At 47.7% G+C, this 13,380-nt stretch overlaps 1 protein-coding gene across 4 annotated transcripts in view; it reads right to left on the reverse strand.

Annotated features, from left to right (window-relative positions):
- CAMTA1 (calmodulin binding transcription activator 1) overlaps positions 1-13,380 on the reverse strand; it is a 992,196-nt gene that overhangs the window by 680,831 nt on the left and 297,985 nt on the right. For all 4 annotated transcript variants that reach the window (XM_061382858.1, XM_061382860.1, XM_061382864.1 and 1 more), the window contains one exon: positions 2,913-2,980. In XM_061382858.1, coding sequence (XP_061238842.1) covers positions 2,913-2,980 — 68 coding nt within the window. The remainder of the gene's footprint in view (positions 1-2,912; positions 2,981-13,380) is intronic.

Below are 13,380 nucleotides of genomic sequence, written 5' to 3' on the forward strand. Positions count from 1 at the left end.
GCCAAGGCTCAGACTTGGATATGTCAATATCAAAACCCTTATCCCTTCTCTGCCGCCAGGCGCCCACCTTGTGCCTCGAGACAGGAAGGCTCTTGGCTCTATTTATACTCCCCCAAAGTCAAGTGAGTCAGGCACGACTATGAGTGACATTCACTTCTCAACAGAAACCCGAATTCAGGCTGAAACACGAGGCAGGATCCCCACCCTGTCGTGCTGTCAGGGAGCGACTGAAGCAGGACTCGCGTCCGCACATCTAAAATCAGATGTCTAGCCCAGGATGCGTGACAGAGAACCTCGCTCTCTGGCTAAAGAGAAGCTCTTTCCTTCCACTTAGATTCAAGAGGTGTTTGGCTGAGGAATGAAGGGTGTGTGGAGAGCCTGGAGGCTGCTTGAGATGAGGACCACAGTGGGGAGTCGGGAAATGGTGCCAAGGTGGAAATCAGACAGACTTCCTCCTGCCCAGAGAAACTAGAGCAGCGGTTCTCAAAGTGGGTTCCCCGGCCTGCACCCCATCACCTGGGGCTCATTAGATATACAGAGGATCAGGCCCAACCCGGACATCCTGAATCAGAAACCGGGGGTGGCATCCAACATGTTACTGGAGCAAGCCCCCCAGCTGATTCTGATCCCTGATTAGGTTTGGAAATCACTGCCCTGTAAGAAGGTGACTCCAAAGAAAGGAGAGATGAGTGGGCCAGGCTCTCCACAGTACAGGACACAGCTGTGCTCACAGACAGTCGATGGGCATCACATTCGCTCTCCCTGCCCCCACTCTGACCACCCTCTAGCAAAGAATGTCCTTCTTGGCCTCATTCTTTCTGGGCTTGGCCACAGTAATTGCTTTGGCTAATGGATTTGCAAGCAGGTGTGACATATGATGGGCTTCCCAGGTGGCACTAGTGGTAAAGAATCTACCTGCCAGTGCAGGAGACATAAGAGACGTGGGTTTGATCCCTGGGTCGGGAAGATCCCCTGGAGGAGGGCACGGCAACCCACTCCAGTATTCTTGCCTGGACAATCCCATGGATACAGAAGCCTGGAGGGCTACAGTCCACTGGGGCCACAGAGAGTCAATCATGGCTCAAGTGACTTAGCACACATGCACTCATGTGACTATGATGCCACATCCAGGGGGCTTCACTGTGCCTACATGGACTGCCTTGGCTTTTAAGCCCCTGCCATTCTCCATGAGAACCAGATGTCCCAGACAGGGAAGTGAGGGTGGGCAGCAGGGGGTGGGGGAGGCTTCTAGGCCTAGGTCCTACAAAAAGAAGACACATCGAGTGGTCCTGAACATAACTCAAAACCAAAGCCAACCCACAGACCCATGAGCAGGAAATAAACATTTATTGTTATAAGTTACTTAGTTTGGAGACTGTTTCTTACAAGGCATTATCACATCAAAAGCTGATGGATACAAACCATTTGACTTTATAGCAAAGGAAACCATGGCCCCAGAAGGCTAAGAAGTTGAAGAGATCCTACAGAGGGGTTCAGGATGACAGGCAAAAAGATCAGAGTCAACCTCTGCCCCACCTAGGGATGCAAATCTCAGGAACTCACCTCCCTTTCCTCAATATCCTCTGATACACTCTTTCAAAATGGAAATTTTTGTCTTCATCTAATGGATGTGTGTGTGCTAAGTCACTTCAGTCATCTCTGACTCTTTGTGATCCTATGGACTGTAGCCTCCCAGGCTCCTCTGTCCATGGGATTCCCCAGGCAAGAATACTGGAGTGAGTTGCCATGCCCTCCTCCAGGAGATCTTCCTGACCCGAGGATCAAACCCGCATCTCTTACACCTTCTGCATTGGCAGGCAGGTTCTTTGCCAGTAGGCCACCTGGGAAGCCCCATCTAATGGATGCTAACCAGTAAAAACCTAAATGTCATGAAGAAATATTTTAAAGAACCTTCTAAATTGAGTGAATATCTTTCTTCCGTGGCTCAGAAAGGACAAACAGGTCAAGCGGATGGCCAAGTGGGCAGAGGGCGCACCCCCACCCCTTTCCTGGTCTCCCAGTTAACAAACAGGGAATTTGGCGCTTCTGGCCAAAGGAAACAGACTGGGCTTTCCACCTCTCAGGTTCAAACCCACAGCCCGGTTATCCTGTAAGCTGTGCTCCGGCTAATACCACTCAAGCTGTTAAACATCTGGGCCCATCACCACTAATAGAAAACCTGTGGCAATTGGAAGAGAGTGGCTGTGTTTTTCCAAAGCTCTAGGATGGAACATACCAAAAATGAAAAACTGAGAGCTGGGAAGGAGAAGAGGCTGCCTTTAAAATCAACCCTAAATCCCAGCGTCCCCATTCTTCACAAAATGATATCACTCGCACTGACAGAACACAAGTCAGCTGAGTCCTTGCCAATTCCCTCTGTTCCCAGGTGGTGAGATGAGTTTGGTGTCCGTGGCAGTCGGCAGGTTCACAGACGTGGACTAAATAATAAATTGCAAACAGCCATGCCTTTCTGATTGGGGAGATCTTAACACCATCCAGAAAAACTGGACTTTCAGTTTGTGAAACGTGTTGAGATGAAAGTGAACAGTTAAGGTAGTTTCTGTTTTTGAAAGGACGTTTATAGAGAACATCGGTAGCACTTTCCCCAAATAAACTTCCCCTGACAGTCCTGCCTGCCAAGCCTTTCCAAGCACCCAGCTGAAGGATCCAGCTTTAAGCCAGCAGGTTAAAATTTCCAACTTGCATGATGGCAGCTGCACTGGTTTTAATCCATCTGACCGCATTCACTATCACGATCTTGAGCCAATGAATGAGACCTCAGTGTCACAAGCTCTCAGGCACAACACAGCATTCTGAACTTGCTCGTGAATGAACTAACCAAACACAGTAATCAATGAAAATCAATACGTTTACTGCACATATTCAAAAACCCATGAAATCTGGGACATTACCTTGTCTTAGGGGAGGTGGTTAGCCATTCTTCGTGTTTCTCAAATGTTATTAAATAAGCTGCAATTTCCTGAAACAGAAGAATAAAAAGATAATAACAACAATTAGCTCACTTCGGATCCTGAGAGGTAAGAAGGATGATTTTATTTTATTTTATTTTATTTATTGCTGTTTTCCCAGCTGCCATCCTCTTTTGTGAGGTTGGAACCTCATCTCCAGTGGAGAAATACTCAACTTGGACTGCGTTTCTATTTTGATTTTTTTAAAAGACCTTTCCATTCAACCTGCCATACTGTAATAATCAAAGCACCAGGTTTCAAAAGATGAGTTGGTGGCAAGGACAAAGATACCTCTCTGTGGAAGGAAAACATCAGACATTGTTCCAGCTTCTAAATGTCATTAATTTGAAGCAGGAGAAAACACACGCCAACAACAGGTCTCCACTCGTGCAAGGTCAGAACTGGAAAGTTTAGTCGGTCTCCCTCTGAAACTGGAGTAACCTTTCATCATTGTCACAAGGAGCATTGCCTTCTCTCAGCATGAGCCCCGAGCGCCGAGCCAAATCACACAAAAATTAAAAAAAGGAAAGAGAAAGCCATAGTACAGAGACAGAGACGGTGAGACAGAAAGAGAGAGAGAAAGAGAGGGCGTGGGGTGGGGGGTTAACCTTTCCTACTTCTGATAATCTACCGAAGAGCACTTCAGAAAGACGAGCCGTGTCAGCAGAGTTTAAGGCAAAGATGGAGAAAATGTGGGCACCTGAAGGTAAATTAAATATTTATAAACACAACAACATCACTGCAGATAGAATTACTGATTTATTAATCATTTCCATAAAAAGCCAGTGGGTGACATCCACATAAGTCATCGCTCGGGCTCCAAGGCATGATATGGCCCATTACTTCCAGCTCCAAAAGGACCTGCTGACGTGAAATTGGAAGGAACTGTAAGTTAAATTAAGGCTGGACTAGTATTCCGTTCCCTTGATCTTGGTGATGATACAGCACGGAGCTGCCGCCCTCGACAACCAGAAAAATGCAGGGAGCCGGCCTCCCTTCTCAATTTCCTGTGCCACTGGGGATGGAGCAACAGTCAGCCTCCTCCAGGCTTGGATGTCAGGGTGTGGACACAATGCCACAGAGACGCTAAACTTAGCCTTGAAGGAGAAGAAGAGACACCACCAAAACCAGGGAAACAGGGCAAGTCAATGTAGAAAACACCACCCGGGCCACACAGTGTGACGGTCACAGGCCCGGATGGGGGTCAGGGTCTCTCATCATGGTGGAAACAGGTCACACCACAAGCTAGCCATGACTGCTAACCAGAGCCCCAGCTACATCAGTCCTTTCCCCAAGAAGCTGTGAAACAGAAACCTATGGCAAAAACAGAGTTGCCTTGTACAGATTTCTTTTTTTCCCCCTCTGGCAGTGCTCTGTGACAACCTTGAGGGCTGGGATGGAGTGGAGGGTGGGAGGGAGAGTCAAGAAGGAGGGGACATATGCATACTTATGGCTGATTCATGTTGCTGTACAGCAGAAACCAATACAACATTATAAAGCAATTAATTAATGGCCACCTGATATGAAGCACCAACTCATTGGAAAAGCCCCTGAGGCTAGGAAAGATTGAAAGCAAAAGGAGAAGGGGGTGACAGAGGATAAGATGGTTAGATAGCATCACCGACTCAATGGACATGACTTTGAGCAAACTCCAGGAGATGGAGGACCGGGAAGCTTGGCATACTGCAGTCCATGGGGTCACAGAGAGTCAGACATGACTTAGGGACTGAACAACAACAATCCTCCAATTAAAAATTTTGAAAAAGACTTCTATTGTTGATTTCAGTTAAAGAAGCTGATCAACCAGATCATTCTCTTTCCTTTCCTTGGACGATGTCTTCCCTAAAGCCTTATCACAGACAGATATCGCCTCCCCAGGCTGGCCCTCCTAACTCATCATGACAGGGCTGGCTGCCCATCCTCAGTGTTCCCATGGCACCTGGCACCTTCCTCCAGCACGAAGGATTGATCACTCTGCATCCTAATGGCTTGTTTACTTGGATAGCATCCCCCACTGGTCCATGTACTCCTCAAGGGCAGGGACTACGTCACCACTGATACATCCCCAGGATGTAACAATGTCCTGAAAAATGTTTGTTGGATGGATGAATGGATGAGTGAGTGGGTACATAGGAGGGAGGCATGAAGAGTAGGCACTGTAGAAATAAAAGCGCCTATATAAAGGAGGTATATATGTATACACATGACTGATTCACATTTTTGGATAGCACAAACTAACACAATATTGTAAAGCAATTATCCTCCAATTTAAAAAATATTATAAAAAATCACTAAATTTCAAAATACTGAAATTCTAAACTAATGACTTTTTTCCAGGAATAATCCTATTGTCTATAATGCTATGATTTACTTTTTCTAAAAATGTAGATTTCTTGGTGAAAAAAGTGTATATATAAGTAAGGGTGTTTGTGTGTGTGTCCTAAGTATGTTGAGTGTTTCTATACGTTTATTACTTAAGATAGTTGAGTGTTCAGTGCTCAGTCGGGTTGACTCTTTGGGATCCCATGGATTGTAGCCTGCCAGGCTCCTCTGCCCATACGATTCTCCAGGCAAGAATACTGGACTAGGTTGTCATTACCTCCTTCAGGGGATCTTCCCGACCCAGGGATCGAACCCTCGTCTCCTGTGTCTCCTGTATTTGCAGGCAGATTCTTTACCACTGTGCCACCTGGGAAGCCTAAGAAAGTTGAAGCAAGTGCTTAAAAACAGCAAAACCCAGCGGCTCTGAGACAGACCTTTACTGGTGAGTTAATTAACTCTGGTCACCTGGGAAGGTGATAGAGTCTGACGGTGAAGAGCACACACTCTGGAAGCAAACAGACCCAGCTTGGGCGCTGGCTCTGCCACTTACTCACTGTATGGCCTTGAGCATGTTGCCTGACCTGTCCAGACCTCGGTTTCCTAGGAAACTGAGATCAAACCACCTCATGGGTAGTTGCAAGGAGCGAAAATTCTTAATACCCTGCCTGGCATATAGCAATGCCCAACAATCATTGCTGCCACGATTATGATTAAAAGGTCTACGTGATACAAGCCGGCTCTACAGAGACCCCTGATGAGGTAGCAAGTACCCAATGGTCCAGTCAATCCCCACCCTCTACTGTCCTCCACCCCCAATACCCACCATGAATGCTAACATCACAGTGACTCTTCAGAGTTAGTTGGCATCAATCCTTCCCCTTTTCTACTGGAGCCCACCTTGTTGCACAAAGCACTGGGAACTAACAGTGGCTGGAGTCAGGAAGTAGATAAACTGGGCCACTTTTTAGGTGCTCATCTTCCTGAACTTCAGTAGTTTTGATATCTGGGGGAATGGTCTATGCCAACTGGAACCCCTGGGACCCAGGCTCTTGCCCAGACTAAGAGCTGAGAGCTAAGTGACCCCTAATAGCCCAGAAAGATGGGGGCACAGAACACCCCAGCCACCTCTAAATTCATCCCAGTGTTCCAAAGACACAGAGCCCCAAAGAAGGCCTTCATGAACAGGCAATGCTTGCCCCAACCTGTCAGGGTTGCCCACTACTGCTACTGTTGTGCAAGGAGAGAAATCCCCTGGACTGCTTATTGCATTCACTGTTGACTCTACAAATGTTTATTGTGCACCTAGTATGACCAGCCAGTGAAAAAGACCACATGAAGTCTGCCCTTAAAGAGTTCACAGCTGAGGACAAAGACAAGTCAACGTAACAGTGGGGCTTTCATGTCATCACAGGGTCAACTGTCCTGTCAACTCTGTAACCAGACCCAGTGGCTCTTCTCAGGCCTGCCAAGCTGCCGTGCAAATAAGCAGAGGCCCCAGGGAACCACACCAATTCATGGACTGTCTTCGAGCGCCAGCTACACCCTCCTCCACTCTCAAGTTAACAGGGACCCCCACACACACATATATCCGCCTGGTGGAGCACCCGTCCCCCTTTAGAGCAGCCCCTCCAAGCAAAGGAAACTGAATGCCTAGCCCCAGGCTCCCTATTCTGTGGTGCTCACCTCGGCTCAGACAGTAAAGTGTCTGCCTACAATGTGGGGAACCCGGGTTCGATCCCTGGGTTGGGAAGATCTCCTGGAGAAGGAAATGGCAACCTACTCCAGTACTCTTGCCTGGAAAATCCCATGGACGGAGGAGCCTGGTAGACTACAGTCCATGGGGTCGCAAAGAGTCGGACACGACTGAGCAACTTCACTTTCACCTTGGCTAAGCCTGAAGCTGGACTGGATTACAAGGGAGCATCGCTCTGCTACTGCCTGACTCCCAGCTGGACTGGGAGTGTCTGGGTCACCTGTCTACTCCCCAACCCAGGCTGCCCAGGAATTTCCCTTTTTCTGGTCTTGGTCTGTCTCATCCTCAGATGGGCAGACCATAGGCCAGACTCTGCCTCCGCAAAACTTAGAATTTTGTTGGGGAGATGGCTAGGCATAACCCAAAGAACCACACAGAATAGTAGATGTTAAAGAGTGTTAAGCAAAGTGAGACCCATCACTACTCAAGAGTCATCTGGGTAATGAAGGGGAATGATTTCAGAGGGAAGGAGGATTTCACCATCTGTGTCATCATAACAGCTGATGCTGGCAGAGTGATGTCCAAGGCCAGCGAGTGCTCCAGGACTTCACAAAGGATAGTCTCACTTAATCTTCAAAACAAACGATGCAGTGGGAACTGTGCCCATTTTACAGGTGGGGAACCTGAGGCGCTAGGCAGTTCAGTGACTTGCCCAAGGTCACATGGCTACGCTCTGCAGAACTAGAACCTGAATCCATGTGGAACAGCTCCAGAACCCACACTCTCCACCACTGATCAGGATTTCTTAAAAGAACAGCTCAATGTGTTCAGAGATAGGAAAGGAAACCCTGCCCGTGGACAGTCATGCTTCCCCCAGCTCAGACTAACAGCTTCCTGGTCTCTGCTGAGCCAGAGTCACCTCACTGCCCCATCTCCCTTCAGAGGACCAGGAGCAGTGAGACTGAGCATCTGTGAGCAGGATTCTCTCCTTCCAGCAGGATCAGGCTCCTTTTCACCCCAAAACCTGTTTATGATTCATGGGATCATCTATTTTGGTGACAGAAGTTTCCTATATCCAGGAACCATTTGCTTTAAATGCCTTACAATACAGACAAAACAAAGAGAAAGAGACACTCTAGCTGAAGAGGGGAAGAGGTTTTGAAAAACAGCAACTTCAGCCCAACTTTCTGGCCCTCCCCACTCTTTCTCTGAGGCTCTACCAACCTAGGGCTCCAAGAAGGACAGATGGAAACACAGATCTGGGCCATCTAATTTGCATAGAGCAGGAAACAGAGGCCCAGAGATAGGGAGGGACTTGGCCAAGATCACATGTTTGTGACTGAGCCAAACTGGGACTCGGGACTCCTCAACCCAGTACAGGGTGCTCTTTCCCTCTCATTTGTGGCCTCTCAAACACAAGCGTGGCCCAGGAAATTCACTGAGTCCTAAAACCAGAAGAGAACATGCCCCAGCGAAGTGAAAGCTGGGACTCGAACAAAATCACATACACAAATGTTCCCAGCAGCATTGATCACAATACCTAGTGTCCATCAATAGACAGACAGATAAACAGAATGTGTTCTCTCCACACAAGAGGTTATTCAGCCACAAAAAGGAGTAAAGTTCTGACACATGCTACAACATGGATGGACCCTGAAAACATGCTGGTGAAGGAAACCAGACACACAAGACTGCGTGTTGTATGAGCTCATTGGCGTGAAATGTCCAGAATAGGCAAATCCACAGTGATAGGAGATAGGTTAGTGGTCGCCAGGGGCTGGACAAAGAGGGGCCATGGGGAGTGACTGCTAATGGGGGGGTGCGTCTCCTTTTGAGGAGATGGGATTGTCTGGAAGGAGACAGTGGTGAAGTTTATATGCAATATCGAGAATATACTGAATGCCACTAATGGGAAATTTTATGTGTATTTCACCACAATAAAAACAAAGAAGAAAGTGCAGATGTCCAGCTCAATGCAGCCTGGCATGAAGAAAATGCCAGCCCTCCCTTCCTACAAGGTTGGACCCTGCACTCATAGGGCCACCCTGCATGCCTGCAAGTCTCCCCCAGCTCCTCCCTGGCTCCCTTGGGATCTCTCTCTTCCTGGATCCTAAACACTGCATCAGTGCCGAGAAGAACGACTCAACTGTCAGGATGAAGGAATTCACTGCAGGATCCAAAGCAAAGACTGTCCAGCTTGCAGATTTTAAATGTTTAGTTTGTCCTTTGGATGTTCAAATAGAAAAACTGTTGCCAAGATACAATGTCTGTGTGTGTCAGCGGGGGGGGGGGCTCCGGGAATCCCACAGGCCCCTGTATCTGCTTGGCATTGGGTTCCATCCCTGCAGACCAGGGAGGAAAGTGGTCCCTCCCCAAGTGAAGTGAAAGTCGCTCAGTCGTGTCCGACTCTTTGTGACCTCATGGACTGTAGCCCATCAGGCTCCTCTGTCCATGGAATTTTCTAGGCAAGAATACTGGAGTGGGTTGCCCATTCCTTCTACAGAGGATCTTCTCAACCCAGGGACTGAACCCTGGTCTCCGGCATTGCAGGCGGATTCTTTACTGTCTGAGCCACCAGGGATTTCACTGACCAAGCCCCACTGAGAAGGACAGAGTGGGCAGGACTGCTGCCATTGTTGCCTGATTGCACGCCATGTCGCTATGCATCTCTGTCATCCAAAGTCATGCTGACCGCTCACCGTCCAATTGCCAGGTGGGGCTGGTCCTGTCTGCCCCCAGGTGATGGTCTGGCGGAGGACTGCAAAGTCCATCGTGGTGGTGAGCCAGCTTGGGTCAGCGAGGCTCAGGGCCATCGTCGGAGGCTGCCCTGGGACTGAGAGATGGAGACACAGTGTGCCAACCTGGCTCCCCTTGACCCTTCCCACCTCAGCTCCTGTGTGCTGATTCTCCCCACATAAACTTCCTGACCGTGTCCACAGGTCACCTCTTCCATGGAGTCTTCCCTGCTGTGTCACTCTAGAATGAACTCTAGCTTCTGGAACCTTCTCAGCGGTGGCTGCACCACTCTTGAACCCCAAGTGCCCTGTGCTTTCTGGGGCTAGTTTACAGGCCTGGCGGTTCTCCCTTTCTTGTTTTTCAGTGTCTGGGGAGGGTCTGAGTCTCAATCCCTCCATCACCAGAGCCCTGAGCAGCTCGTATCTGAAGGTGACTGTTGGCAGATAGAGACTGATGAAAGAATACAAAGTTCTCTTCTAAAGGATGCAGGCAGAAAGAGCCCATGTCTGAGCCAACTTTGCTACAAGCTGGGGGGTTGGGGGCGGAAAAATAAAGGTGCACCTGCCATCAAGGCTCAATGCCCTACATAAAGAGGCTCAACAGAAATGTTATGTAAAGCTCTCCACATCCGAAAAGGCAGCACCCAGCCAAACCATCAGCACCAGGGCAGCCCTGTCCAGCAGAAACAGAACATGAGCCACAAAGGCAAGCCATGGGTGTGACTTTTTAATTATAGAAGCCACATTTTTTAAACAGTATAGAGAAACAAGAGCAATTAATTTTAACAATATTTTTTTCAGACGTCCCTGGGTGGTCTTATGGTTAAGAATCTGCCAGCCAATGCAGGGGACACAGGTTCGATCCCTGGTCCGGGAAGATTTCGCATGCCTCGGTGCAGCTAAGTCCATGGGGCACACATACTGAAGCCTGCATGCCCCAGAGCCCGTGCTCCACACCAAGAAAAGCCACCACAGTGAGAAGCCCATGCACTGCAACTAAAAAGTAGCCTCTGCTCGCTGCAACTTAGAGAAAGCCACAAAGCAACAAAGACCCAGTGCAGTCAGAAATAAATAAAAATTTGAATAATAATAATATATTTTTCAATATATTTTATACTTTAATCCAATATATCTAAAATATTATGATTTCACTAGTTCTATTTTTTTTTAAGCAGTCATGAGCTATTTCACAGTATTTTCAAACTAAGTTTCCAAATCCCAGAGTGTAGTTCCCATTTCTGGTCCATCCCAGTTGGAAGCAACTGTATTGCAAGATCTAGACAGCTGCCTGTGACTGCCATGTTGAGCAGAGCAGCTCCAGATACAGACGTCACAGGAGCCTGCAAATCTCAGCATGCCTCCTGGAGCCAAGCCCCCTGCCTCCACAGGGCTGAGGTGGAGCCCAGGTGTGAATAAAGAGGCAGCCGCAGCAAACCACTGCCTTTGAAGCAGAGCTCACTGGCCCCCTGGACCCCCTCGGAGGTGAGGAGCCATGTCCTGCCTCCGAGAGGCTGTGTCTGTTTGGAAGAGGATATGGGATTCTCAGAGGAGCTGGATTCACCTCCATTTCTCAGCCTGAGCACAATGTCACAACCATCTCCTTCTCCAGAAGTCACTCCCTGAGGACACCCCTTACCACTGCCCAGCCCAGAGCAAGTGACTCTCCCTTCAGCAATTTCCCCTGAAGCTGCCCTCAGAAAAAGGACCGGGCCCTCCCAGGCCTTCCATCAGCTCTCCCTGGGGCAGTCCATTCTCTATCTGGGTGTCCAGTGTCAAGGAAAGAGCAAAGTCAGTCTTCAGGGGTTTTTAGTGCTTATTGGGACAAATTCAACAAACAAACGAACAAAAGCCACAACCAGCTATACAGAGATATGTTTTGTTTTTTTTATTCTCCTGACTCCAAGTAAAGGAAATATCTGTGGTCTACACAATCTCAGATATTTTGCACACACGCACACAAAAAAAATAAAGATCTTTCAACCAAGGGATAATTTTTTAAAGTTTGTTTTTTATGAGAGTTTTGCACAAGGGTTATATCTATAAGGGACCAAAGCTGAGGGGGAAAAAAAAAAAACCAGGACTCTCCCAGCAGCTGGCCCCAGCATCTGCTAGAGCCACAAAATGCAATTATATTACTCCCAAACGAGAAGTAAAAATATCTTGCTTCCAATACTCTTGGTTTTAAGATTCATACTTAATGTCCTCTGGGTATTTCAATGGTTCCAGATCTCTGTTATGTACTTTATTAGGGATGTGTGAATGTCATATTAATGACTTCTAACCAACATGTTTGCAGTGGCAGGGAACTTTCCCAGAACCTACTACTCACTGCACTTTACCCAAAATATTAATAATAATAATTGGCCTTAGTTTAAATAAATAAATAGCCATTCCATACCCTGCTCCCAGTGGCATGCCCCACCTGCTGTCTACAGGGCACCCCATGCATGAAGTTTGTGGGTCTCCTCCTCCGTGATAAATATTCCAACACGGGGTTCAAGAGCGCCATCCCCCCTCTGTATACATCCTGTCTCCATCTTTGAAAGTGAGAGTGTTAGTCACTCAGTCATGTCCAGCTCTTTGCGACCCCATGGACTATAGCCCCCATGAACTATAGAGTTCATGGAATTATCTAAGCAAGAATACTGGAGTGGATAGCCATTTCCTTCTCCATGGGATCTTCCCGAACCAGGTATCAAACCCAGGTCTCCCACACTGCAGGAAGATTCTTTACTATCTGAGCCACTAGGAAGCACATCCCAAAAACTCAGATGGCCAGGCCAACACTCTCTATGAAATGTTCTCAGTCCCCACTTGAAGGTCAAAACCAACACCACAAATCATGCTTTCGAAATGACCAGCTCCTGTGATAAACAAAAGCATATAGAATAATGGTTTATATTTTTATTTATATAAAGGGTAGCATATTTCTACTCTGACAATTTATGAGGGTGCTGGCGATTAAGATCTCAGGGACCCAAGGGTGTCTGGAGGACTTTCTATGAAATGGTAAGTAGCAATTCAGGATAAATTCCTAACAGCCCAGACTTGTGAAATAAAGCCTGGCTCAGTTGGCTGTCTGTCATTTAGATGTGGGAAAGCATTCTCATGACCATCAAAGTGCCAATCAGAGCAGAAACAATGAGCTATCATAAAAAGTCAGAGAAAGATTCAGGGAGGAAGCAGTTCCTCTAGTCTCTCCTTCATTTCATTATCCACTCATTGGTTCCATCATTTGATGAATTATTGAGCACCTACTATATGCCAGGCACTACCCGAGGCTCTAATGATACAAAGACATATGAGTGATGGTCCTGGGAAATACAACCGGGAAGACAGACAGGGCTGTTGGATCCAGAGCTATTGTCAACTGCAAAACAAATGATGAATGCTAAATTAGCAGCATGAATAATGTGTTCATACTGGGAAGAGAAGGGAAGCTTTCTCCAACGAGCCAACGTTCAGACTGGGTCTTGAAGAATGAGTAGGAGGTTGCCTGGCTGACAAATGGTAAAGGCATCAGGGAAAGGAAGTGGCCGGTACAGAAACAGGAAAGTGGGGAAAGCAAATGTGCTTGGGAGACTTTGAGTAACGTGAAGTGGTAGAGTCTGCAGGGCACGGGGAACAATAGGACCCAGAACGGGAAGGGGTAGAGAGACTG

This window comes from Bos javanicus, chromosome 16, assembly GCF_032452875.1.
Source record: "Bos javanicus breed banteng chromosome 16, ARS-OSU_banteng_1.0, whole genome shotgun sequence".
In the NCBI taxonomy this organism is placed as follows: Eukaryota; Metazoa; Chordata; class Mammalia; order Artiodactyla; family Bovidae; genus Bos; species Bos javanicus.